Genomic DNA, 24,809 nt, shown 5'->3' on the forward strand with positions numbered 1-24,809 from the left:
TTATTTTGTCTATTCTAAAGATACTTGGTTGTATCTCATTGTGGTTTTAATTTGTTTTTCTCTAATGACTAGTAGTGTCGAGCATCTTTTCATGTAACTATCTTGCCATTCATACTTTTTTTTGGTAAAATTTCTATTCATATCTGATGCCAATTTGAAAAATTAGATTATTTTCAGATTTTTGAGTTTTGAGAGCTCTTTATATATTCTATATATATATGTACTTTATTAAATATATGATTTGCAAATTTAAAAAATAAATAAATTTAGGGTTACCAAAGGGGAAAGGGGGAGATAAATTAGGAGTTTGGGATTAACATATATACACTACTATGTATAAAATAGATAACCAATTAACATATATACACTACTATGTATAAAATAGATAACCAGCAAGGACCTACTGTATAGCACAGGGAACTGCACTTTTGTAATAACCTATAAGAGAAAAGAATCTGAAAAAGAATATATAATGGAATCAGTTTACTGTACACCTGAAACTAATACAACAGTTTAAATCAACTATACTTCAATAAAAAAATAAAATAAAAAAAGAAATTACTTAAAATCTCTGTGCCTCAGGTTTTTCATCTGCAAAATGAGAACTAGTACTAGAATTAGTATAGTGTTATGAAAATTAAATGAGTAAATACAGTATATGAAAAATACAACACTGTCTGGCACATAGTGAGTGCACAATAAATGTTTGCTGCTGCTGCTGCTCTGATTGTTGTTATTGGTTAGATGACAACTGAATACTTGAGTTTTTAATCTGCATTTCTTATTGTTTTGGTGTTTTCCTCAATTGACTTTTTTAACACTGCAAGTTAAATGTGTTCTCTTGAAAAGTAGCCGGAAGTTTTTGATAGATGTTTGGTGCCTGAGGACTTATGCACTGGTTATACCAACCTCTCCCAGCTTTAAAAATTCTGTTTATCCCAAGAGATGAGATATTTTCTGCTGCTTATAATTTTATTGCTTGTGTGTGACAATCTTCTGCATATGTAATGTTTTGTTTCAAAGCTGCCTCACACTGTAAAACTTAATGTTCAGCCACGTGTGATACCAATGAAATAAATCGACTGAAGTGACAGTTGGTTGAACAGATACATTGTATTCACATCTACGTTTGCTAGCACTCTGACAATGACAAATACATCATAATTTGCTCTTCTTTCTGAAACATTAAAAATTTGGAAAAATCGGTCCTTGGATCAGAGCAATGAGATATTTCAGATAAGTTTTGTTTGTTTGTTTGTTTTGGGGTTTTTTTTGCAGTATGTGGGCTTCTCACTGTTGTGGCCTCTCCCGTTGCGGAGCACAGGCTCCGGACGCGCAGGCTCAGTGGCCGTGGCTCACGGGCCTAGACGCTCCACGCGCGGCATGTGGGATCTTCCCAGACCGGGGCACGAACCCGCGTCCCCTGCATCAGCAGGCGGACTCTCAACCACTGCGCCACCAGGGAAGCCCTCAGATAAGTTTTTAACATAAATTTTGAAATATTTATTGGCTTATTTGTCCCAAGCATTTCAGTTACTCATGATTTGCTGTATACTTTACAAAGAAGCTTCAACTCTATTCAGTAACTCTTTTTAAAAAAAATTTACTGAAATATAGTTGATATACAATGTTGTGTTAGTTTCAGGTGTACAGCAAAGTGATTCAGTTATACATTCTTTGTTTACATTCTCTTCCATTATAGGTTATTACAAGATAGAGTATACTTACCTTGCTCTACAGTAGGTCCTTGTTGGTTATCTGTTTTATATAAACTAGTATGTATATTTTATTTTATTTATTTATTTTTTAAACCTGGTTTTTAAAAAATTTATTTATATTTATTTATTTATTTTTGGCTGTGTTGGGTTTTCGTTGCTGCGCACGGGCTTTCTCTAGTTGCAGCAAGTGGGGGCTACTCTTTGTCGGGGTACACGGGCTTCTCGTTGCAGTGGCTTCTCTTGTTGCAGAGCATGGGCTCCAGGCACACAGGCTTCAGGAGTTGTGGTTCTTGGGCTCTAGAGTGCAGGCTCAATAGTTGTGGCTCATGGGCTTTGTTGCTCCATGGCATGTGGGATCCTCCCAGACCAGGGCTCAAACCCATGTCCCCTGCATTGGCAGGCGGATTCTTAACCACTGCGCCACCAGGGAAGCCCAGTATGTATATTTTAATCCCACTACTACTTTATCCCCCCCCCACCCCTTTCCCCTTTGGTAACCCTAAATTTGTTTTCTATGTCTGTGATCTATTTCTGTTTTGTAAATAAGTTCATTTTTATCTTTTTTTTTTAGATTGCACATATAAGTGATATCATGATATTTGTCTTTCTATGGCTTACTTCACTAAGTGTGATAATCTCTAGGTCCATCCATGTTGCTGATAATGGCATTATTTCATTCTTTTTTTATGGCTGAGTAATATTCCATTGTATGTATGTATCACATTTTCTTTACCCATTCATCTGTTGATGGACACTTAGGTTGCTTCCACGTCTTGGCTATTGTAAATAGTGCTGTTACGAACATTGGGGTACATGTATCTTTTGGATTATAGTTTTCTCTGGATATTTGCCCAGGAGTGGGATTGCTGGATCATATGGTATCTCTATTTTTAGTTTTTTAAGGAACCTCCATACTGTTCTCCATAGTGGCTGCACCAGTTTACATTCCCACCAACAATGTAGGATGGTTTCTTTTCCTCCACAGCCTCTCCAGCATTTATTATTTGTAGACTTTTTGATGGTGGCCCCTCTAACCAGTGTGAGGTGGTACCTCAGTAGTTTTGGTTTGCATTTCTCTAATAATTAACATTGTTGAGCATCTTTTCATGTGCCTTTTGGCCATCTGTATGTCTTCTCTGGAGAAATGGCTATTTAGTCTGTTCAGTAACTCTTAAGAATTTATTTTCTTTGTGGAGTAAAATGCAGTAAGATTACATGATATTGTTAGGGAATAGTTGATGATATCTGATTATTTGAAGTTAGGATTTGAACTTTGGCAGTCTAGATTTAGAGGGTTGTGTTCTTAAGCACTGTTACAATTTTATAACACAATGTGTGAATTTAAAATTACTTTATTAAAACAGTCTTGAATATCATTAAACTTTAAAAAATTTCATGATATATGCTTTTCATTCATATGATATATGCTTGTGGCTAAAAAACAACAGTGCCTTCCCTACCCCTAATCCCACTCCCCAATGACACTTAACCATTTTTATTTCTGCTTCCCATTGGTAATATTTTAAGTTCTTTAGATAATATGATTTTACTGTCTGTTCTTCATTTACCAATGCTTATCATTGGTTCTCCACTATAAAGAAGAGAAAGGATGATTTAACCCACACATCCTGCCCTTCCATCTTCTCTGTGCCCCTTCTCCACGCAGACTTCAGGGATTAGATTATTTTTAGTTTTTTCTCTTGGTTTCGTATACTCATAAAATTTTTTTGTTCTATTAATTTTAGATGGTATGTCTTCATTCCCTACCATGTAATATAAAAATACTAAAACCCTTTGTTCTCTTACCTTCAAACTGATATCAACTGTGCTTTTCTTTTTAACATTATATAGGTCAATAATATTTGCATTCTACACCATAAATTGTCTCCCTTTCTTTGTCTTGAGTTTATTGTAAAAGTTTTCATTATTATGACTCTTATTATTGTTTAATGTAGCACTAAGTAATGTGTACATTTCCTTCTCTGTCCAGTAATTCGTTGATGTAGTCAGAAGATATTCACTGAGTGCCTGCTGTGTTGTAGGCATCTAGGCACTGGGAACACAAGGGAACAAAACAGACAAAATCCTTGCACAGTGCATACATTCTAGTGGGTGTTAACAATGAACAAATAAATGTACCTGGCATACAAAAAGGGAATTAGGTGTTAAGGGAGTATGTGGAGGGTGAGATTTAAAATAGGATGCTCTGGGAATCCCTCCCTGAAAAAGTGATTTTTTAGGAAAGACCCAAAGAAAGTAAGAAAGCAACATTCAGGTGTCTGAGGAAGCAGATTGTAGACAGTGGGGCAGCAAGTGCAAAGACGCTGGAGTAGGAGAAAGCCTGGTGTGTTGGAGGCACAGCAAGGAGGCCAGTGTCTTTAGAGCAGATGGCACAAGTAGAGGTGAGATCAGGTAAGTAGCAGGGTCCCCTGATTATGCATGTAGTTTAGTACTTCTCGGTACTATCAGAACTATCACCTGTTAATTTACTAGTTATGTAACCTTGTCTAAAGCACGTAACTTTTTTGACACCTAGTGTCTCATTTGGAAGGTGAAGTTTTTTGATCTCTTTAAGTTCTTTTAAGCTTTAAATTTACATGATTAGATTTAGTACATATGCTTAGTTTAGTGGGGTTTTTTTGGCCGCACTGTGCAACTTGTGGGATCTTAGTTCCCTGACAAGGGATTGAACCCTGGCCCTTGGCAGTGAAAGTGCGGAGTCCTAACCACTGGTCCACCAGGGAATATACTTAGTTTAGATCACTTGTTCAAATGTAATTGTATTATTCCAAATTTATACTTAAAGAATAGTCCATTTTAATTTAACTACTCCTTTTTGATTAAAGACCCTAAACAAATTCTGATGTCATGTTCTGCACATCTGTGTCCTGTATTTGCTAAATAACATAGGCTATGTGTATGTGATAATGTGCCTTGTAGCTTCTTATAAATTAATGATTCTGTCACTTTTTGTTAATGCTGGGAACTGCTGACTGTACAGTGTCTCACATCAGAGCTCTGCGATTTCTTCTCATGGATAACAGTCAAAGCAGGGGGAAATCTACTTTTTAAATAATTTTTTTCAAGAAAAGGAAAAATGACTTAATTCATCCAAGAATGAAATTCCACGTACTAGTTTTTCTAAACTACTTTTTGTGAATAAAAGCCCCTGACTCAAAGGGAGTTTGGAAATGGTATACAGACAAAAGACGTTCCAGAGTCAAATATTTTAGCCATTAAAGCATAAATCAGCTGCAGTTCTTCAGTGAGATAGTGTCTCAGAGAAGAAAAGAGACCTCTTTAATAATGTTTTTTCAATTGGCATGTTTTTCTCATAGTCTAATAAGACACAAGGCTGATTTCCATCTCCACATTTCTAAAATAGATTATGCGACTGAGTTAGTCCATATATGAGATACTTTTGTTTTCTTCTTTCCACCAAGCCTTCCCTCCTTTTTTTTTTTTTTCCTGGCATAAATACCCATATGTGACCAGTTGAGATGATCAAGATGATAGAATAAAATCCCTTGGAAACACTTTGAAACCTCTATTCATTTCTCAGCACCTAAAGGTAACTCAAAGAACATAAAACCCTACTTTCTCATTTTATTATTAATATAAAATGGAAACAGAGGTTAAATAACTCAGAGGTAGTATTAGAAATGAACCTTAATAAAAAACAAGAAAGAAAACATATATAAGAGAATCCCCTGGTGGTTCAGTGGTTAGGACACCACATGTTCACTGCCAAGAGCCCAGGTTCAGTCCCTGGTCGGGGATCCCACAGGCTATGTGGTGCAAGCAAACCCCCCCACCACCACACACACACAGATAGGTGATACTAGAGATAAGAAAGTGTGAAGGGACTTCCCTGGTAGTCCAGTGGTTAAGATGCCATGCTTCCACTGCATGGGGCGCGGGTTTGATCCCACACACTACGTGGCGCAGAAAAAAAAAAGAAAAAAGAAAAGAAAGAAAATGGCGAGACCCAATTACAGACTAAATATGTGAATACTGTATAGTTTGATAAATTTGAAAATTTAGATTAAGAATATTCTAGGAAAATATGCATTATTAAAATTAGCTAAAGTACAAGCATAAAAGTTGAATAGACCCCTAACCATGAAGGAAATAGAGAAAGTTATTAAAACTCCAAAGCTGGGCTTCCCTGGTGGCGCAGTGCTTGAGAGTCCACCTGCTGATGCAGGGCACACGGGTTTGTGCCCCGGTCCAGGAAGATCCCACATACCACGGAGCGGCTTGGCCCGTGAGCCATGGCCGCTGAGCCTGCGCGTCCGGAGCCTGTGCTCCACAATGGGAGAGGCCACAACAGTGAGAGGCCCGCATACCACCAAAAAAAAAAAAAAAAAGCAAAAAAACTCCAAAGCTATCCCCAAAAGACTTAGTATAGATGGTTTTACAGGTCAGTTTTCTTTCACAACCTTGAAGCATAACTCTTATGCTATTTAACTGTACCAGAGCTGACGGGGGAAAAAAATAGAGAAAGAAAGGGAAGAAAAAGAGGACAGTTTCCAATTTTTTTTTAAGGCATTAACAAAATCCTGATACAACTACGTAACAAAGATAAAACAAACACAAAAAATCATAGACCAACTCCACTTAAGAATATAGATGAAAAACTAGGCAGAAAAGTAGAACAAATGGGATCTAAAAGTAGGGTTTAACTCAAGAATCCACAAATGATTCAGTATTAGGAAATTTGATATAGTTCATCAAATTGATGGACCTAAGAGGAAAGAGACTTCATCATTGCAATGGAAGCGACATTGAAGGACTCACACTTTTTGATTTAAAAACTTAGTACAAAGCTTAAGTAATCAGACCATTGTAGTAATGGCATAAGGACAGATGTATAGAACAATAGAATAGAATTGAGAGTACAAAAATAAACCTAAACATCTATGGCCAACTGATTTCTGACAAGAGTACCGAGACCATTCAATGGGGAAAGAATAGTCTTTTCAGCAAATGGTGATGGGACAACTGGATTTCCACGTGGTAAAAAATGAAACTGGGGGCTTCCCTGGTGGCACAGTGGTTGGGAGTCCACCTGCCAATGCAGGGGACATGGGTTCGTGCCCTGGTCCGGGAGGATCCCACATGCCGCGGAGCAGCTGGGCCCGTGGGCCATGGCCGCTGGGCCTGCGCGTCTGGAGCCTGTGCTCCACAGCCGGAGAGGCCACAACAGTCAGAGGCCCGCATACCGCAAAAAAAAAAAAAAAGAAGAAGCTGGACTCCTACCTCACACATATACAAAAATTAATTCAAAATGGATCAACAACCTAACTAGAAGAGTAAAACCATAAAACTCTTAGCTGATAACATGGGGATCTCTTCGTGACCTTCGTATACATGACACCAAAAGCATGAGCAAAAAAGGAAATAATATACGAACTGGACTTCATTAAAATTAAAAACTTTTGTGCATTGACGTCAAGAAAGTGAAAAGAGAACCTCAGACTGGGAGAAAACATTTGGAAATCATATGTCTGATAAGAGTCTAGTATCCAGAATATATAAAAGAACCTGATTTAAAAAGGGACAAAGGACTTGAATAGAAATTTCTCCAAAGAAGATACACAAATGGCCAACAAGCACATGAAAAGATAGTCAGCATCATTAGTCATTAAGGAAATACATATCAAAACCACAATGCAGTACCACATCATGTCCACTTGGATGCCTATACTTAAAAAAACAAAAAGGAAATCAAGTGTTGATGAGCATGTGGAGAAACCAGAACCCTCTTACATTGCTGATGGGAATGCAAAATGGTTCAGCTTCTGTGAAAAGCAGTTTAGTGGCTCCTCAAAAAGCTAAACATAGAATTACCATATGACTCAGCAATTCTACTCCTAGGTATACACCCAAAAGAGTCAAAAACAGATACTCAAATAAATACATGTACACTCATGTCTAATAGCACCACTATTCATGATAGCTGAAAGGCGGAAACAGCCCAAATGTCCTTCAGTGGAAGAATGGAAAAACAAACTATGGAAATACATCAGCTATAAAAAGCAATAAAGTACTCATACATACTACAGTGTGGTGACCCCATACCACAATGTGGTGACCTCAAAAACAGTATGCTAAGTGAAATATATCAGACATGAAAGGTCACATATTGTATGATTCCATTTATATGAAATATCCAGAATAGGTAAATCCATAAAGACAGAATGCAGGTTACTGATTGTTAGGGCCTGTGTGGAGGGGCATTGGGAAGCAAATGCTTAATAGGTACAGGTTCCTCTTATGGTGTAAAGAAAATGTTTTGACTATAAAGCTACTATAAAGTATGGTACTGGCGCAAAAACAGAAATACAGATCAATGGTACAGGATAGAAAGCCCATAGATAAACCCATGCACCTGTGGTCACCTAATCTATGACAAAGGAGGCAAGAATATACAATGGAGACAAAGCAGCCTCTTCAATAAATGGTGCTGGGAAAACTGGACAACTGCATGTAAAAGAATGAAATTAGAACACTCCCTAACACCATACACAAACATAAACTCAAAATGGATTAAAGACCTAAATGTAAGACCAGACACTATAAAACTCTTAGAGGAAAATATAGGAAAACACTGACATAAATCACAGCAAGATCTTTTATGACCCACCTCCTAGAGTAATGAAAATAAAAACAAAAATAAGCAAATGGGACCTAATTAAACTTAAAAGCTTTTGCATAGAAGATGAAAAGACAGCCCTCAGAATGGGAGAAAGTATTTGCAAATGAAGCAACAAAGTATTAATCTCCAAAATATACAAACAGCTCATGCAGTTCAATATCAAAACAACAAACAACCCAATCAAGAAATGGGTGGAAGACCTAAGTAGACATTTCAGCAAAGAAGACATATAGATGGCCAAGAGGCATAAGAAAAGTTGCACAACATCACTAATTATTAGAGAAATGCAAATCAAAACTACCATGAGGGCTTCCTTGGTGGCACAGTGGTTGAGAGTCCGCCTGCCGATGCAGGGGACATGGGTTCGTGCCCCGGTCCGGGAAGATCCCACATGCCACGGAGTGGCTGGGCCCGTGAGCCATGGCCACTGAGCCTGCGTGTCTGGAGCCTGTGCTTTGCAACGGGAGAGGCCACAACAGTGAGAGGCCCACGTACCGCCAAAAAAAAAAAAAAACTTACCATGAGGTATCACTGGTCAGAATGAGCATCATCAGAAAATCTGCAAACAATAAATGCTGGAGAGGGTGTGGAGAAAAGGAAACCCTCTTGCACTGTTGGTGGGAATGTAAATTGATACAGCCACTGTGGAGAACAGTATGGAGGTTCCTTAAAAAACTAAAAATAGAACTACCATACGACCCAGAAGTCCCACTACTGGGCATATACCCTAAGAAAATCATAATTCAAAAAGACACATGCACCCCAATGTTCATTGCAGCACTATTTACAATAGCCAGGACGTGGAAACGACCTAAATGTCCATCGACAGATAAATGGATAAAGAAGATGTGGTCCATATATATAATGGAATATTACTCAGCCATAAAAAGAAATGAAATTGAGTCATTTGTAGAGATGTGGATGGACCTAGAGCCTGTCATACAGAGTGAAGTCAGAAGGAGAAAAACGAATATCGTATGTTAACACATATGTGTGGAATCTAGAAAAATGGTACAGATGAACCTATTTTCAGGGCAGGAATAGAAAGGCAGACATAGAGAACGGACATGTGGACACAGTGGGGCATGAGGGGTGGGATGAATTGAGAGATTAGGTTTGACATAAATACACTACCATGTGTAAAATAGATAGCTAGTGGGAACCTGCTGTATAGCACAGGGAGCTCAGCTCGGTGCTCTGTGATGGCCTAGTTGGGTGGGATGTGGAGGGAGGGAGGTCCAAGAGGGAGGGGATGTGTGTATGCATATGGCTGATTCACTTCGCTCTGCAGCAGAAACTAACACAACATTGTAAAGTAATTATTGTCTAATAATAAATAAAAAAATGTTTTGGAACTAGATAAAGGTGGAGATTGTACAACATTGTGAATATACTAAATGCCACTGAATTATTCACTTTAAAATGGTTAATTTTATGTTATGTGGATTATATCAGTAAAATGGAAACATTAAAAATATTATTTTTCAATCCTGATAAATCTTCTTATCAAAATCAGAATAGCATAATACTTTCTTTCAATGACTGAAAAACTATCCCAGAGTCATGCATAATGATGAAAGATGTACAATGAATTCAGGAGGAAAGTCAGGTTGTTCTTAAACATCATTATTATTCGACAGTGATTGAGAAATGGTAGTAAGTACTTTTGGATAAGAAAATAAACAAAAGTTGTAAATGTGGGAAATCCAGATATTTTCTGTATTTTCTTTTTCTGCAGATGATGTCTATCTGAAAAACCCAAGAGAATCAACCCAAAAAACTGTTGAAAATGATAGGAAATTCTAGTATTTTGGCTGCTTTTAAGATAGACTGAAATCAGTGGATAGAAAAACCAGTTAGTTTAGTTGGGAAATATTATAGGTCTTAGATCCTGGCAGAATGTGGATTAAGCTAACACAGTAATACTCCCAATACAAATATCTAGAAATGCTGACTGTATTTTCAAACAAACTTTTCTCTTAAACCATAGCTGAGCTTTCGATAAAGACAGATCTCCAGTTACCAGAAATTAAGAGGGAATTTGAGAGCAAGGCAGAAATCACACTAGCAGCCTAAGAGGGAAACGGTTTGTGAGCTAGAGCCTTTGGTTTTAACATCCATTCTGAAGGTCCTGGAATCATAAAAAGTAGAGAATTAGAACTGAGAACCCAGCATGGAACAGAACCTTCAGTGGGCTTTACAAGCAGTGAAATAGAGAACTAGAAGGAAAAGCCAAAAAAAACACAACAAAAACAAAAAAGGAAGCATTCCTCTACCCACAACTTGGGTGAGAAAAGGAATCTCCCAGGAAAAATTGAAACTATGGATTTGGACTTGATGTGCTAAAACCTGCATGATGTAAGAATCTTCAAATTAATATACAGTAGGTCTTAGGCTACTAAACATCTGCGGTACATTTTAGAAGCAAATGTAAAACTACTCCACAATGTAGAATGCATGAAATTTCCCTACAAAAATTGAGCTTCACTAGAGGCGAGCTTACAGTTTTTTTAAAGTTTTAAATCATATGTGGAAATGATCAACAGAGACAGTAAAGGATTATACAATAAAGATTAACAAGAGGATTAACACTCTAAGAACTTGAAATAATAGGCTATAGAGGAGACTATAAAATGTGTATATATAAAATTATTAGAAACCAAAAAATAAATTCAAACCATAGGAAAAAAAATAAAACAGTGAAAAAAGGAATGGGCAGATTTGACAAAGAATCAAATCTTACCTTCTAAAAATGAAAAACACTATTACTGAAATTGAACTTAGTAAATAGATTAAATAGTGAATTAGAGCCGGCTGAAAAGGCAATTGATAAACTGGAAAATAAATTCGATGAAGTTACCCAGAATGCAGCACAAGAGAAAATATGAAAAAGAGGTTAAGAAACGTGGATGAACAAATTTAAAAGTCCAATGACACTAGCAGACCTAATGGAAGCTCCAGGAAGAGAGAGGAGGATGAATTCATTCAGAGCAGTGTTTGAATCCTCAGATTGAAGAAGCAAATGGGATAAATAAAAATTAGTCTAATACATCTACATCCAAGTGATTTTTGACAAGTGTGCAAAGTTCATTCAATGGAGAAAAAATTGTCTTGTCACCCAGTGGTTCTGGGACATCTGGATTTCCATATGAAAGAGTGAAGTTGGATTTCTGCCTCAGACTATGTAAAAAATTAACTCAGTGAATCAGTGACCTAAATATAAGAGTAAAAACCATAAAACTCTTAGAAGAAAACATAGGGGTAAATCTTCATGGCTTTGGATCTGGCAGTGGAGTCCTTAGCATGAGCAGCAAAAGAAAAGAGAGATAATTTGTTGTTGTTGTTTGTTTATTTTTGGCTGCTTTGGGTCTTTGTTGCTGTGCGTGGGCTTTCTGTAGTTGCGACAAGCGAGGCTACTCTTCATTGTGGTGCGTGGGCTTCTCATTGCAGTGGCTTCTCTTGTTGTGGAGCACAAGCTTTAGGGTGCACAGGCTTCAGTAGTTGTGGTGCACGGGCTTCAGTAATTGTGGCTCGCGGGCTCTAGAGCACAGGCTCAGTAGTTGTGGCACACAGGCTTAGTTGCTCTGTGGCATGTGGGATCTTCCTGGACCAGGGCTCGAACCTGTGTCCCCTGCATTGGCAGGTGGATTCTTAACCACTGAGCCACCAGGGAAGCCCAAGATAGATAAACTGAACTTCATCAAAATTGAAAAATTTTATGCATCAAAGGACGTTTTCTTTTGAAGAAAGAAAGTGAAAAGGCAACCCAAAGAACAGCAGAAAATATTTGGAGATCATATATCTAAAGAGTAAAACCCAATTTTTAAAATAGGCAAAGGATGTGACTAGGCATTTCTCTAAAGAAGATATACAAATGGCCAATTAGCATATGAAAAGATAGGTGCTCAATATTATTAGTCATTAGGGGCATGCAAATCAAAATCACGAGATATGCTTCACACGTATTAGGTTGGTATAATTTTTTTTTAAAAGGAAAATAAAGTGCTGATAAGCATATAGAAAAATTGAAGCTCTCATACATTTTGATGGGAATGTAAAATGGTGCAACACTATGGAAAACGGACAGTTCCTCACAAAGCTAAACATATAATTACCCAGTAATTCTACTCCTAGGCATATACCCAAAGAATTGAAAGCAGGGATTCAAACAGATACTTATATGTCAGCATTCATTGCAGCATTATTCATAATAACCAAAAGGTGGAAACAACCCAGGTGTTTTGTCAATAGGTGAATGGATGAACAAAATGTGGTATATACATAGAATGGAATATTATTCCACCATTAAAAGGAATGAAGTTTTGATATGTGCTACAACATGGATGAACCTTGAAAACATTATGCTAAGTGAAATAAGCTGTACATGAAAGGACAAATATTGTGATTCCACTTATATGACATATCTAAAATAGGCAATTTCATAGAGACAGGAAGTTGATTAGAGATTACCAGGAGCTGAAGGAAGGGAGAACTTGGGAGTCACTGCTTAATGTTTTCAGCGTTTGTGTTTGGAGTGATGAAAAAGTTCAGGAAATAGGTAGTGATAATGGTTGTACAACATCGTGAATATAATAAATACCACTGAACTATACACTTAATAGTTTAAATGGCAACTTTTTTTGGCAAATTTTATGTTATATGTATTTCACCACAATTTAAAAAAATTAATTGATGACTCAGTGGTGCACGTTGAGTGAATTGTATGGTACGTGAATTATATCTCAATCTAAAAAAAAAAGTCTGTTTCCTAGACACGTGAATGAAACTGTAGATATCAAAGACTTAAGAAAATCTTGAAAGCAACCAGAGAGGGAAAGACAAATTATATACAAATAAAAATATAATGAGTTTACACACCTATCAAGAATGGTCAAAATCCAGAACACTGACAACATCAAATGCTGGTTAAAACGTGGAGCAACAGGAACTGTAATTCATTGCTGGTGGGAATGCAAATGGGACAGCCACTTTAGAAGACTTTAGGAGAAGTTTTCTCATAAAACTAAATGTACAGTTACCATATGACCCAGCAATCACACTCAAACCAAATGAGTTGAAAACTTATGTCCACACAAAAACCTGCACACGGATGTTTATAGCCACTTTATTCATAATTGCCAAACTTGGAAGCAACAAAGATGTCTGTCAGCAGGTGAATGGATAAATAAACTGTGATATGTTCACACAATGGAATATATGAAAAGACATGGGGAACCTTAAATGCATATTACTAGTGAAGGAAGCCAGTCTGGAAAGGCTACATACTGTATGATTCCAACTCCATGACAGTTCTGGAGAAGGCCAAACTATGGAGACAGTAAAAAGATCAGTGCTTGCCAGCGTTTAGGGGAGAAGAAGAGATGAATAGGAGGAACACAGAGGATTTTTAGGGCGGTGAAACTATTCTGTATGATACTACAATGGTGAATACATGTCATTATACATTTGTTAAAATCCATAGAATTTACAGCACCAAAAGTGAAACCTAATATAGACTGTGGATAAACTATAGGTTTGTTGATTGTAACAAATGTACCACTCTGGTGTGGAATGTGATAGTGGGGGAAGCTGGGGGGGTGGTGCAGAGGGTATATGGGAACTCTGTACTTTTCTGCTCAGTTTTCCTGTGAACCTAAAACTGCTCTAAAAACTAAAGTCTTTTAAAAGAATATATATACACAAATATATACATAAATAATGGGTGTAAAGCCAGTTCACAGTAGCAACAAAAATTATTAAATACTTATTAATCTAGAAAATGTGTATTTGAAGCCTACCTTAAAACTTCAGAGACATAAAAGACTTGAATAAATAGTATTAGATGGAATGGGTCAATATTATGTCAGTTTTTCTCAAATTAACCAGTGAATTTAAGGTAATCTTAATTAAAATCCCGAAGGTTTTATTTGTCAGCAACTGAACAAAATTACTACAAAGTTGATCCCAAAGAATAAACATGGGAAATAACCAGGAAAATTCTGTGGGATAAAAATTAGCAAAAGTGATTATGCCAAAGCAGTTGTTAACATAATGATCAAAAATAGCAGCTTGTGCCAAAATAGAAAGAAATATTGGTACAGCAAAATAGAAAATTCAGGATAATGTAATTTTTAAAAATACATATTTGGCATTGAGTCAGTGATCAAGGATAGAGAATAAATTAAAAAACAAAATAACAAATTTTAAAAAATTGATAGTATATGTGGCAAGTACCCAGAATGAGATGTCAGAATTTCTTAAAATGTTAGAACAGCAATGCTGAGAGCTCAATTGCTGAGATTTTACTCTTTCCCAGTACTTGATTTTCTTTACTTATTGGACCAAGAAATTAAGAATATATTATTAGGCTTTGAAGAAAGCCAAATATCAACAGAACATGAAGGAATATTTTCTAGAGCCGAATTCGAAGAACTATTTAAATGGCCATTCATCACTGTCTCCAAGCTGAAAAATACAACTTTCCAGGATTTGAGTGTAATATGTAGTATATCACTGTAGCATCTGACTGAATGATGAAAAGCAGTCTTCAGTGACAAAGTATTCTATTATTTCTGGGTGTGAGCTCAATCTCAACATCTAGAACGAGTTCACAGAGTCACCAAACACTTGACATTTCTGACAGCCTATAATTTTGAATTAAAATTTTTCTAATCTAGACAAGAAAAAGGAACAGAAGGTAGCCAAATTGGGAGGGAAGAGGTAAAATTGTCATTATATGCAGATGACATGATACTTTATATACAAAACCCTAAAGACTCCACATAGAAACTATTAGAACTGATAAATGAGTTCAGCAAGGTAGCAGAATGCATGATTAACATACAGAAATCTGTTCCATTTCTTTACACTAACAACGAAATATCAGAAAGTGAAAGTTAAAAAAAAATCCCGTTTAAAATTGCATCAAAAAAGAAAATACCTGGGAATAAACATGACCAAGGAGATGAAAAATTTATATGCTGAGAACTATAAAACATTGATGAAGGAAATAGAAGACAATTCAAAGAAATGGAAAGATATCCCATGCTCTTGGATTGAAAGAATTAATATTGTTAAAATGGCCATACTACCCAAAGCAATCTACAGATTTAATGTGATCCCTATCAAATTACCCATGACTTTTTCACAGAACTGGAACACATACTCCTAAAATTTATATGGAACCACAAAAGACCCAGAATTGCCAAAGCAATCCTGAGGAAAAAGAACAAAGCTGGAGGCACAACCCCACCCCCCAACTTCAGACAATGCTACAAAGCTACAGTAATCAAAATAATGTGGTATTGGCATGAAATCAGACATATGGATCAGTGGAACAGAATAGAGAGCCCAGAAATAAACGCACACACCTATGGTCAATTAATCTTCAACAAAGGAAGCAAGAATACACATTGGAGAAAAGTTAGTCTCTTCAGCAAGTGGTGTTGGGAAAGCTGGACAGCTGCATGTAAGTCAATGAAATTAGAACACTCCCTCACACCATATGCAAAAATAAACCCAAAATGGCTTAAAGACTTAAATACAAGACATGACACCATAAAACTCCTAGAAGAGAACATAGGCAAAACATCCTCTGACATAAGTCGTAGCAATATTCTCTTAGATCAGTCTCCCAAGGCAAAAGAAATAAAAGCAAAAGTAAACAAATGGGACTTAAACTTAGAAGCTTTTGCACAGCAAAGGAAACCATAGACAAAATGAAAAGACAACCTATGGGCTGGGAGAAAATATTTGCAAACGATGTGATCAACAAGGGCTTAATTTCCAAAATATACAAACAGTTCATACACATCAATATCAGAAAACAAACAACCCAATCAAAAGATGAGCAGAAGACCTAAATAGACATTACTCCAAAGAAGACATACAGATAGCCAACAGGCACATGAAAAGATGCTCGACATTGCTGATTATTAGAGAAATGCAGATCAAAACTACCATGAGGTATCACCTCACACCAGTCAGAATGGCCATCATCAAAAAGTCTACAAATAATAAATGCTTGCGAGGGTGTGGAGAAAAGGGAACCCTCCTACACTGTTGGTGTTAATGTAAATTGGTACAGCCACTATGGAGAACAGTATGGACGTTCCTTAAAAAACTAAAAATACAGTTACCATATGATCTAGCAATCCCACCCCTGGGCATATATCTGGAGAAAACTGTAATTCAAAAAGATACGTGCAGGGACTTCCCTGGTGGTCTAGTGGTTAACCACTCCGTGCTTCCACTGCAGGGGCACAAGTTCTGTCCCTGGTTGGGGAACTAAGATCCCATATGCTGCATGGCATGGCCAAAAAAAAAAAAAAAAACCAAAAAGATACATACACCCCAGTGTTCATAGCAGCACTATTTACAATAGCCAAGACATGGAAGCAACCTAAGTATCCATCGACAGATGAATGGATACGGTGATGTGATATATACATACAATGGAATATTACTCAGCCATAAGAAAGAATGAAATAATGCCATTTGCAGCAACATGGATGGACCCAGAGATTTTCATGCTAAGTGAAGAAGTCAGACAGGGAAAGACAAATATTATATGATATCACTTATATGTGGAATCTAAAAAAACGATACAAATGAACTTATTCACAAAACAGACTCACAGACATAGAAAATGTACTTACAGTTACCAGATGGTAAAGGGGAAGGGAGGGATAAATTAGGAGTTTGGAATTAACAGATGCACACTACTATGTATAAAATAGATAACCAACAAGGACCTACTGTATAGCACAGGGAACTATTCAATATCTTGTAATAACCTGTAATGGAAAAGAATCTGAAAAGGAATATATATATAATATATTATATATAACTGAATATATATATTATTTGATTCACTTAAACGTGAGCATTCTTGCTGCTTTGTATAATGTTTATTCAAAATTATAGCTGTTACAATTCTTTAATGTCCTTAGTCTATGTGATCTTTATGATCGATACCTCAGGTATTTTGCTACCTAAAGTCCAACAGTTTCCTAAATTGATTTTAATATGTTGGTTTTATGCATTTATTCAGTATTGGAAAGATAGGGGTAAAAATGAAAAATTCAGTATATGAACATTATAGGACTGTCCTGGGTCAGGCTGCTTGGGTTTGAGCATTCACTAGCTGAATGGTTTTGGGCAAGTTACTTAAACTCTCCATGCCTGTGTTTCGTAGGGCACTGGTTATTGTGCCCATGAATTACTACTGTTTCATCTTCATCCAGGGCCAAATGGTGGGAGATTCGGCTGGGGGGAAGTAGAAAGGGGGGTGGAGGTGTTGGCCCACCTTCCTGGAATCACAGTCTCTTTAAACAGAGGACAGCTGCCTTTTCTCAGAGGTGTGTGGCTCTTGCAGGTTTCCCTTGCTGCTACCACAGACACCACCATGGAATTTCCTGGGGACTGGGATGTGAAAGTTCAAAAAAAGATAAATAAAAGGGAGGGGGATTCCTATACTCTCTGAGGATAAGGAGTTACCTTACCTGGTCCTTGGGCCGGAGCTAGAGTGCTTTTCCCAGAGTTCTGTCTGTGCCATAGCACTCACTTGGATATCTGGCTGTGTAAAGTTCAGGCTGGAGGTACCAAAGGGGGGGAGGGGCAGGGAAGGTAAACTCCCTGCCAGTTCAGAAATACCTTGAATTCTGGTATTCTTCTCTGATTCATCTTATACTCTTTACAGAGAACTCAAATAGGTGCTTCCATGTATTCTGTTCTGGTTTTATGGTTTCATTCAGAGGGTGGGACAGGGTAATGTATGTCTACTCCATCTTACCCAGAACCAGACTCTAAATTTCCTTTTAAGAGAGAGCACTTGTGATATTGCCATCATCCTTTGTGCTTTCTAACCCAAGACTATTCCCATACTAAGGTACAATTTGAATAATATTACTGCCTTGCAAAAACAAACCAAAAAAAGCTTTATTAGCTCTCCATTGCCTCTAGGATTAAGTACAGACTCATTTCAGTGTTCAAATTCCCCAGCTGCATATATCTCATATTCTTGCCAGACAGGAATATTTGCTGATATATAGTTATTCTATTCTACACCTATAGCTTTTGTTAAATTCTACCTGCCTAAAATAGGTTCCCAACCTTTCCAATACAGCTTCTTCAAGTTCTGCACATCTTCTAAAGCTCAGATGCACTCACTACCTTCTTAAAATTTTAGTTTTCTGCCCTGTTCTTATGTGCTTCCCATAAAAGGAGTATGTGATCTCTTCAGCCCTTGAGTAACTGTTTTTTATTTGTACCTTTTCAACACACACACACACACACACACACACACACACACACACACACACACACACTTTGTTTTAGGACTATTTTTATGTTTAGAGATATAGTAACTGTGTCTAGCATAGGCTGTTATGCCTCAGATCCAATAGATTCAGGTAACATTTAGTGCTTATCATGTACTTTTTCGCCTACTCCTCTATAACAGCTCTTGGAGACCTTTATTCTAAATCTCAGTCACATGAGGACACTGAGGGTAAGTAAAGTGACATTACCTTAACTCTTCTATAATGGCTGTGAGTTTCTTGAGTGCAGGAATTTTAATATTCAGTTTTCTACCATGTAATATCTACTGTATAGTAGCTACTCAGTAAACAGCAATAGCTGTAACTTTTCTCTTCTTTCTACAGTACCTTGGGCATGTAGAAGTTGATGAATCAAGAGGAATGCACATCTGTGAAGATGCTGTAAAAAGATTGAAAGCTGTATGTATTTGATGGTTGCCAGTGTTGATCTATATGCTGTAAATATTTTCTCAAAAGATTTTGCTCAGTAAATTTTAGTGACCCACTATCCAGTAAGAACAGTATTTCTCTTAAGGCAAAATATGTGGGCTCATTAATAAAGAGCATTTCACGTTGTCCATCCAAAGGTGTAAGTTACAATGACCAACTTCTTCAATTTAGGCCAGACATTATCTAAAAGATACTTTTAATTCAGAACCCATATTAAGCAAGTGGTATGAATTCTTATAGATGAATAATATTCTAAAACCAGGATAAAACTATTACAGTTAGTCTTTTAACCTAACTGTGACAACTGGGTTATAAATTACTGATTTTAACTCTATAAGAAACAGCTTTCCAGGAAAAAGTGTAAAATAGAGATATCTGTGTTGACAGCAGGTGAGGTTTACATTTTGCGGAGACTTAATTATCATTACTGCTACTCCCCAGTTTCCTTCTCTATACTCCTCTAACATAAACAATGTATTTCCCTGCCTTTTGCACAAACTTCAGCATACTTGAAATGGAGAGTCCTTTTCCAGGATAAATAATGTCTGTTTTGCCTATTATGCCATAGAACACATCCCAGGCACATGCCTGTGTATTTAATAAAAGGAGAGAATGAGTTCAGAGTTCATAAAGGTTAAGATTAAAGTGTTAACTTCATATTTTGGATAGGTTTGAAGAATGTTTCTTAAATTCTGACAGCCCTCTTCACAACCTTCTCTCCAATGTGTGGCCTTTCCCCCCTTTGCTGTGAAAGCTTTAAGCATTACTTCTGCATGCCCTTGCCCCAGAACAGCATTAAATACTTGTTGCTTTGGGTTTGCTGGTATGGTGGGCTGCCACAAGTTTGGCTACTAATGAGTGCTTTTTTTTCCCCTCAATTTGCTTAATAAAACTTTTCTGCTTCTTGGTACATTCTATATGACCTCTTACATACAGTTCCTCAATATAAAAGATACAAAGTCAAGGAAGCAACCAACTCAGAGAAGTGGATTATGTTTTCGAACAAATGTCTGAATCTATTATAGAAAGGAGAGGAGGAGAAAAATAACTGATTATGGTATGCAAAAAACTAAAAAACAAAACAATATATAGACACACATACATACCCTTTACTGCAGATTTTGGTCATTTAAATTCTTAAATGTTTGAAGCCCTTCTTAGTCTATCTGTGCTCTCCATTTAATCATCATTAATGTTAAAGGGACTTTATATAATAATTTATAGACTTGCCGTGTCCATGTAAATATAGTCCCCAGTTAAATACAGCCTCAGATAATGCAGTTTTCCAGGAAATTTAAATTCAATCTCTTATTTAACAAAATAATTCTAAGTTCAGTAATAGAATAAGATTTTCTAAGAACATTTTAAAAAGTAATGCAATGATTTACCCTACTAGTCATTAAACATCATAATGCTAATAACTGAAAACAACAGATGAATCAGTGAATAGACTAGATAGACCTGAAACAAACCTTAAATAGTTATTAAAATCTTAGAGCCTACATAAACTTAACATTTGGAAGGTCACTGTGGAATGAGCCTTTGGAAAGTCTTAATTCAGCATATGGCTTCATGTTTACTCTCTAAATAAGGAAAAACTAGGGATGGTTTAAGTTTGCCCAGAAGATAATTAAGAAGTGGTATTTAGTTGTTTAATGAGCAGTCAGTCCTCTTCACTGTCTAGTTTTCTTTAACCTGCTTTTAATTAGAAACCTCTCTTTATTACATAGGTAGTATATGTTCATTCTGTAAAATACAAATGAACAAAAACAGTACATAAAATCTCTTGCAGTCCCAGAGATAGCCACTATTCACTGTCTATTTTTATTTTTATTTATTTATTTATTTTTAATAAGGGCAGAGTGCCTGCCTCTATTTATTTATTTATCTATCTATCTATCTATCTGTCCATTTATTTATTTATTTATGGCTGCGTTGGGTCTTCATTGCTGTGCCTGGGCCCTCTCTAGTTGCGGCGAGCAGGGGCTACTCTTCGTTGTGGTGCGTGGGCTTCTCGTTGCAGTGGCTTCTCTTGTTGCAGAACGTGGGCTCTAGGCGCACAGGCTTCCATAGTTGTGGCATGCGGGCTCTAGAGCACAGGCTCAGTAGTTGTGGCGCACGGGCTTAGTTGCTCCGCGGCATGTGGGATCTTCCCATACCAGGGCTCGAACCTGTGTTCCCTGCATTGGCAGGCGGATTGTTAACCACTGAGCCACCAGGGAAGCCGTCTAGTTTTAAAACTGATTGTTTAGTTGAGTGAATTTTTTTATTTTACCTTTTGGTTTTAACCAAGGAAATTGTAAACTATAAGCATGGTTATTTGAGATACAGGACTTATTTAAATAATAAAATTATCGAAAAAATAAGTTTTTATTTTTACTAGAAATCGGAACCAAATTGCTGTTTGAAAAATTATATCTATGCCTGGAACAGTGTCTGGCACATAGTAGCCACTCAAAAAATATTTCTGGAATAAATATACAGAAAACAATTCAGTCCTCAATATGGGGTCAAATTGAATTTTGTAATAACCATCATAACAATGTTATATTTAATGTTTAAAGTTTATGAAACCCTTTTGCATATCTCTTAAAAATCCTTATTTCCCCATGGTCTTTTACAACTAAAATGAAATTATGCATATTTGGATTGCTTTTCTGGACATACTTAAACTTTTGAACTTTGAAGGAAGATTGACCACTTCTGAACTTTTGATTCAAGAAGTTCTTTAAAATTTTTCAGACTAACCCTACCCAGGAGACTTGGAGCAAGTGTTGTATAATAGTTTTGCACAGGCAAACAAGTATTTTTAAAAATAAGATTGAATTTTTGGGAGACTAGTGCCAATTTCCTATTTATTATACTCACTGGAACTTCCCCTTCTATTAATACCCTTTCTGATGCTGTATGAAAAAGGCTGCAGAAAGTTGGAAGTCTTCAGATGTTGTTCATCTCAGATCATGTTAGTCCACAAAAATTCATGCTTTTTGTCTTCTTTTCATATTTTTACTATACAGAATTTTCTAGATGCCTTTTTCCCTTCTTTTAGCGAACATTCATCTAACAAACATGTATAATCTACTGTGCCAGATGCTTATATTGTGCCAAAAGCTATGTGTCTGGAGATGTTTATTTTCATAGATGATAAATATTCCTCTTATCGTTTCAAATAAATGGAAGCAAATGTAAAAATGTACAGACCTACAGATTAAAGAAGAAATAGCATGTCTGGAACAAGTTTGAATGCCAGAAAAGTTTTAAAATTTAAAGAATTATGTAGCTCAGATGTACCAGTTAAATAGGAAAACAAACATCTTAAACCTATCACTCAAATGATCTTTGAACTAAAAGTGTAACATTCTAGCGCTTTTTAAATTTGTGCGGGCTTGAAGAAGCAGGATAATTTGCAAGTTTTTTTTTTTCCTTCCAAGTAGTCCCTTACAATTTAGGATTACTTTAACTTCAGTTAGAAGTTATCAGCATACTTAATATTTTCAAATGAAAAGATATTGTAACTAAACAACATATGCTTCTCAGAGCATAAATATGTTTAAATTTTTTTTACTTTATATGCATAAAGTTAGTTACAGTTATTTGCCATTCATTTACTTTGTGGCGTAATTTTACCAGTTAGCCACTTAGGGACTTAGATTGTATAGGATAAATGACAGAAATGACTATTGCCCATTTTCATTGCCTTAATGCAGAGTTAGTTGCAGGGGGAGGAGTACTGTCATTTATCAATCTATTTTGTAAAAAGTGTATTGGACCTTTGGTTATCTTGCTTGATACTGGTGCAAGATGCCTTTCCTTTTAAAATGTCTTTTCTTCCCATTGTCTCTGTGTTTCTCCCTCTCTGTCTTGGTTTTAGACTAGTTTCATTACACTACCAGTTTCTAATATGTTGATTTTTTATTTGCTATTTGATAAATTTGTTTTAATGTATGTTCTTGTTTTAGCAGGTAAAAGAATCATAATTTAATTTTTTAAAATTAATATTATTCTCTACTCTAATAACTGTCTTTTGATGCATTTTGCACGTCAACTTTTTTCATTAACATCTGAGGTCTTTTATAAATAGAAGGCAAACTCCATGTTTAACAGGAGCTTTTCTGGGAGCTAAATTAAATATTAACAAATCTCCTTCCCACATCTTCCTATCCCTAAAGAATGGTGAATCTTTTAACTTGGGCTGCATCTTTTAAAAGCTGGTGGTTACCTAAAAGTCTAACGAAACTAGGGTCACCAAACTTGGCAGCAGAAATAAGCTTAGTCTTATTGTTACAACTATCCCAATTACCTTATTATATTTCTAGCTTAAGTTCAAAACATTTTATGGAAATATTTGATGCTGTTTGTGATTTTCAAAACCTAGAGAAAAAATAAACCATTCAGTGTTTGAGTATTGAATGAGTTTTATGAGTCAAATTTCTGTAGAGTTGTCTTTTTCTAGACATTTATTCACTATTAATAATGGATTATAAAAGGTAAAGGCTTAAAGTATAGTTCAACCAAAGTAGGAAATGTTAAAGTTAAGCTAGCTTGGGTGAGTTAGAACTCATCTACTTTGCATAAGTTCTTCAGATTTTAAATGGTGGGCAGTTTTCAAGGTTTGTATATGCTTAAAAATTGGTGCTGGGACCACAGACAATTGTGTCTCTTTTACCTATGTAGTTTTAGAATTGTATAGTTATAACTGTCAGTACAAATTTCTTTCTTCTAAAACAGTAGCATTTAAAAAGAAAACAACCCTATTCTTCAAATTTTAGTTGTGGTTAACAGATGTGGTTTGGTTCTCAAATATACTAGTTTTCTCAGCTCCAGTGAAAGCATTGGCCATGTGTTCTTTATAGATGATTTATTCTGTGTTTGAAATAGAACATATCTATTATTTCCCCACAGTTGCTATGGAATTGATCAGCACACACATACATACAAACCTGTCCTAATGCATAAGTAAGAATTCTCAAAGTGTCATTTTGAACTCAGCAAGAAAAAGTCTGACAAGGACCCTCCCTTCACACTCATAATTTAAGTGTAGCATTTTTTTAATGTTACTTTGTGATCATTTGAGTGTGGACTGGTTTTTTCATTGGTGACTTCCACATATTTGACCACTGATTTTAAATTGAAAAATGTATGTGAACCGATCAATTTACCACTCACTATTACGAAAATTTAAATGCAAATCTCACAAACCAGTATGTCCTAGTCTTTTTCTCTGCTGCCAAATTTGAATAATCTCTGTTTTAAAAGTCAGTAGAGAATGCTAAAGTAACTAGTTGCTCTGCATGGATACAGGTTCTGATTTCTTCTCTTTCTGCGGATTATTAGGCCATACAGTATGTTTCGCTGCATTTTCATGCACCCTTCCTTTTTCCCTGTCACTCCTGGTATGGATAACTCTTTAAAACTCTCACTCCCTTCCCCTTCTCCTACTTTGCCCTTCACCCAACCTCTGTATGTGCTTATTGCTGTGAAACCTTGGGACATTTTGCCCATACAATAATAGCGCTCGACCTGTCCCCCTGTTCCTCCAGGAAAGGAAGTTCTTCAAAGGCTTCTTTGGAAAAGTAAGTTTGATGCCACATTCATGCTTGCTTTATAAGGAGTTACACCCCTAGTATAGCACTGACACATTTTTTGAAAAAGAAGTACAGC

At 36.3% G+C, this 24,809-nt stretch overlaps 1 protein-coding gene across 10 annotated transcripts in view; it reads left to right on the plus strand.

Annotated features, from left to right (window-relative positions):
• Positions 1 to 24,809, plus strand: part of NUMB (NUMB endocytic adaptor protein) — a 187,299-nt gene that overhangs the window by 130,065 nt on the left and 32,425 nt on the right. For 6 of the 10 annotated variants that reach the window (XM_060139600.1, XM_060139655.1, XM_060139625.1 and 3 more), the window contains 2 exons: positions 19,044 to 19,118; positions 24,689 to 24,721. The exons of 1 other annotated variant lie outside the window; for it this stretch is intronic. In XM_060139600.1, the coding sequence (XP_059995583.1) occupies positions 19,044 to 19,118; positions 24,689 to 24,721 (108 nt within the window). The remainder of the gene's footprint in view (positions 1 to 19,043; positions 19,119 to 24,688; positions 24,722 to 24,809) is intronic. 3 more of the 10 variants (XM_060139633.1, XM_060139663.1, XM_060139638.1) reach the window with 1 other exon arrangement.

The sequence above is a fragment of the Lagenorhynchus albirostris genome, chromosome 1 (genome assembly GCF_949774975.1).
Source record: "Lagenorhynchus albirostris chromosome 1, mLagAlb1.1, whole genome shotgun sequence".
Taxonomy (NCBI): domain Eukaryota; kingdom Metazoa; phylum Chordata; class Mammalia; order Artiodactyla; family Delphinidae; genus Lagenorhynchus; species Lagenorhynchus albirostris.